Here is a 4,129-nt window from a genome sequence, read left to right on the forward strand (position 1 = left end):
ATATTGAAGATTTAGTTAGTTTATTAATTTATCCCAAACGAAATTTATCTTTCGTTCTTTGTCCTTTGTAATGTCCCCCTTTGTCAGAGAATATAATAAAAACTAACCGGACAGACGTCTATTTGATTTGCCAGATATTTCTATAATAATTATTATATACGTCTTTACAATTCAAATATTTAGTAATCTTGACCATATATTTACACGTTATATAAATGAGGACAGTATACAAAAGATACATCATCGGTTATGATAAGTGTAACATACATGTAGTTAAAAAGATTTTAAAACTATATTTTACGTGAATTTTGACAATGGAAGTAAAAATTGTTAAAGTGTTGATACTGTTTGGATTGTTGTTAATTTCATTTGTCCTAGGATTTATACCTATCAAATGGATTTGGCATTTTAAAGAGAAAACGAAAGAAAAATCCAAAACTTTTCATCTTGTGATAAGTATCCTGAGCTGTTTTGCTGCTGGCGTTTTCCTTGCTACGTGTTTATTACATTTACTTGTTGAGACACGCTTGATCCTGGAAGATCAGTTAAAGGACGTAGAGATATTTTCAGAGTACCCAGTATCAGAGTTTATAATGGTGATTGGTTTATTGTGCATGTTAGCCACGGAACAGCTGGTCATGACGTACCAAGAGTATATAGAAAACACAGAGGAAACCGAAGATAGTCATCTTACTCTTATAAACGAATCTTCTTTTGAAATGACCGAGCGGAACGAAAACGATGCAAACAGACTTTCTTCATCAGAAGAACAAAGAACCCGTATGAATATGTCTGAATCTTCCATTGAAGGTTTAAAACAATACAATACAACAATGAGAAGACCGAGCGCAGTTCAGAATAAGATATCACCGGCTGAAATGCATGCATCACAGACCGACAATTCTGTGTTCAGATCAATTTTGCTGATTTTAGCTTTATCTCTGCATTCAGTTTTTGAAGGACTTGCCGTAGGACTGCAGACAGAGACATCGTCTATTCTCAAGATTTTTACCGGTCTTGTTATCCACAAAGGAGTCATATCTTTTAGCCTAGGACTCGCACTATCTCAGAGTTCTCTGTCGTACTGTGCATCGTTGAGATCACTGTTGATCTTTTCTGCGGCTTCTCCAATCGGAGTTGCTATCGGGTTGATCGTAGATGGATTGGGAGTTGGATCGTCACCTTCATTAGCAATAGGAATTTTGGAGGGACTGGCTTGCGGCACTTTCCTGTATGTTACGTTTTTCGAAATACTTCAACATGAATTTAGTAATTGAGAAAAACGAATGATAAAAGTATTGTTTTTGTTTGTGGGGTTTATGTGTATGTCTGCGCTGTTTATAATTCATAACTGAATTATTGTTATTCTTAAGACTCGCTCTATTCTTGACTTAAATACAAAAAAAAATATGCCAGTGTATCGCCACTTTCACCCTTTAATTTTGCGGTTATTGTTTTTTTTTTGTCGAGCCTTCGACTTCTGTCTCAGAAAGCTCGACATAGGGATAGTGATCCGGTGGCGGCGGCGGCGGCGTTAACTAACTTCTTAAAAGCTTAATATTTCAGAAGGTAGAAGACCTGGATGCTTCATACTTTGTATATAGATGCCTTATGATATGAAGTTTCCGTCTGTCATATGTCCACTGTCCTTGACCTCATTTTCATGGTTCAGTGACTACTTGAAAAAAAAGTCAAGATTTTTTGTAATGTTAATTTCTGTCTTATTATGAGTAATAGGATAAATATATTTGGTATGTGCGTACCTTCCAAGGTCCTCATGCATGTCAGACTGTTTTCACCTGACCTCGGCCTCATTTCATGGATCAGTGAACAATGTTAAGTTTTCGTGGTCAAGTCTATATCTCAGATACTATAAGCAATAGGTATACTATATTTGGTGAATGTAATGATTGTAGTAAGGTGTACATGTCCAACTGGCAGGTGTCATCTGACCTTGACCTTATTTTCATGGTTCAGTGGCAAAAGTTAAAGTTTTTTGTGTTTTGGTCTGTTCTTCTTAAACTTTAAGCAATAGGTCAACTATATTGGGTGTACGGAATGATTGTAAGGTGTATATGTCTGTCTGGCAGGTAACATCTGACCTTCACCTCATTTTCATGGTTCATTGGTCAATGTTCAGTTTTCCTGGTTAACTTTTTTTCTTAGATACTATATAAGCAATAGGTAAACTATATTTGATGCATGGAATTATTTTAAGGTGTACATGTCTGTCTGGCAGGGTTCATCTGACCTTGACCTCATTTTCATGGTTCAGTGGTTAAAGTTAAGTTTTTTTTGTGTTTTGGTCTGTTTTTCTAATACTGTATGCATTAGGTCAACTATGTTTGGTGTATGCAAACATTTTACGGTGTAAATGGCAATCTGGCAGGTTTTATTTGACCTTGACCTCATTTTACGGTTCATTGCTCAATGTTAAGATTTTGTGTTTTGGTCTGTTTTCCCTTAACTATGAGCAATAGGTCAACTATATTTGGTGTATGGAATAATTATATTAAAGGTGTACATGTATTTCCGGCTTGGTTTATCTGACCTTTACCTCATTTTCTTGGATCATAAATGTAAATGTGATACTTGTAGTAACATTTTATATTTAGGACTATCAACATAAAATCAATGGTCAGTATAGTAGGCGAGACATTTCAGCGTGTGCACTCTTGTGTTTTTATCAAATCTATAATTTTCAAATAAGTACTAATAACATTCTACAGTATGGAAAAAATGAAACCAGTTTCCGCTGCCGTTAGAGTGTATACGTGAGGAGCTTAGGGGCTTGTAATAACTTATACTGTGATCAATTAATATTTACCAACAGAAAATAAAGAATGTTTTGTATGTTTGCACAATTGTTTCATTGTTTAAGACTATATGTTGACCTCTTGATGTCTTTTATTTTTGTGTGTTGTTGGTCTGTAGCCTCTTGAATGTATACTACACATATCCTGTGACAAGCCTTATTCAACTAAACAGATACATCTTTCGCCCAGACCACCTGACAGGCACCAAATAAGACAGGGTCTTGTCAAGAACATAAGTTGACCTCTAGTTCTCTATGGTTTTTTTTTTTAGGTGTATATAGATATAGGTATTCTTGTTCGGTTTTCAACAATGGATGAGCACCCAAACCACCTGAACATGTAAGGTTTTCAACAATGGATAAGCACCCAAACCACCTGAACAGGTACGGTTTCCAACAATAGATAAGCACCCAAACAACCTGAACAGGTACGGTTTTCGACAATGGATAAGCACCCAAACCACCTGAACAGGTACGGTTTCCAACAATAGATAAGCACCCAAACCATCTGAACAGGTACGGTTTTCAACAATGGATAAGCACCCAAACCACCTGAACAGGTACGGTTTTCAACAATGGATAAGCACTCAAACCACCGTTAGCAGGCGCTTAGCTGGGCGAGACTTGTCGAGTTGTGGTTGCATTCAACAGTGACGTACACTCTTAAAACATAAATATTAGAAAAGTTCGCTTTAGCATGACGTTGATAGGTAAAAATTACATATGCTCATTCTCTTGTGCGAGCAAAATAAATATATTTATTCTAATTTTGATTTCAACAAAGGCCTTTTAAAATGACACTTCCGTCATATGTAAATTAATATAGATACAAGAATTATAGCCTTTTTTCTTACATACATGAGCGTTGCAATGCACATGATTTAATGTTTTAGAAAATAATATGAATATGAAAAAGAAGTTGTCAGGTGAGGCAGCAGAATGGAGAAATTGATATAAAAAAACAACATAATAGCTTAATTAATCCCGCCGAACTGAACCAGGGGAGGATTAAGGACCCCTGCCCCCTTATGGCGCTACATATATTCACCGTCTTAGAATCTGTGCGATTTTAAGCTTGACATATTGTACCTGTCTGTTGTTGAAGACTTTATGCATTTTAGTTATTAGTGTCGTTGGGTTGTTGTCTCATTGGCGAATATCCCACATCTCTCAATTTATACGTATATCTATCTTGTAACATATTTACAAAGAATGACTGGGTGTATTTTGTACAAAGGTACGACACATCCCTGGGCAGGATTTTATTTCAAAGTTAAATTGTGATAAAGTTTTCCTTGATGGATCTATCGGTCC

At 35.9% G+C, this 4,129-nt stretch overlaps 1 protein-coding gene across 1 annotated transcript; it reads left to right on the forward strand.

Annotated features, from left to right (window-relative positions):
• The first annotated feature begins 314 nt into the window (after positions 1 to 314).
• On the forward strand, positions 315 to 1,277 carry LOC127728933 (zinc transporter ZIP1-like). Its single transcript, XM_052236511.1, has one exon. It carries the CDS (start codon positions 315 to 317, stop codon positions 1,275 to 1,277), a length of 963 nt encoding a protein of 320 aa, XP_052092471.1.
• Positions 1,278 to 4,129: the final 2,852 nt, after the last annotated feature.

Source organism: Mytilus californianus, unplaced genomic scaffold, assembly GCF_021869535.1.
Source record: "Mytilus californianus isolate M0D057914Y unplaced genomic scaffold, xbMytCali1.0.p SCAF_2, whole genome shotgun sequence".
In the NCBI taxonomy this organism is placed as follows: domain Eukaryota; kingdom Metazoa; phylum Mollusca; class Bivalvia; order Mytilida; family Mytilidae; genus Mytilus; species Mytilus californianus.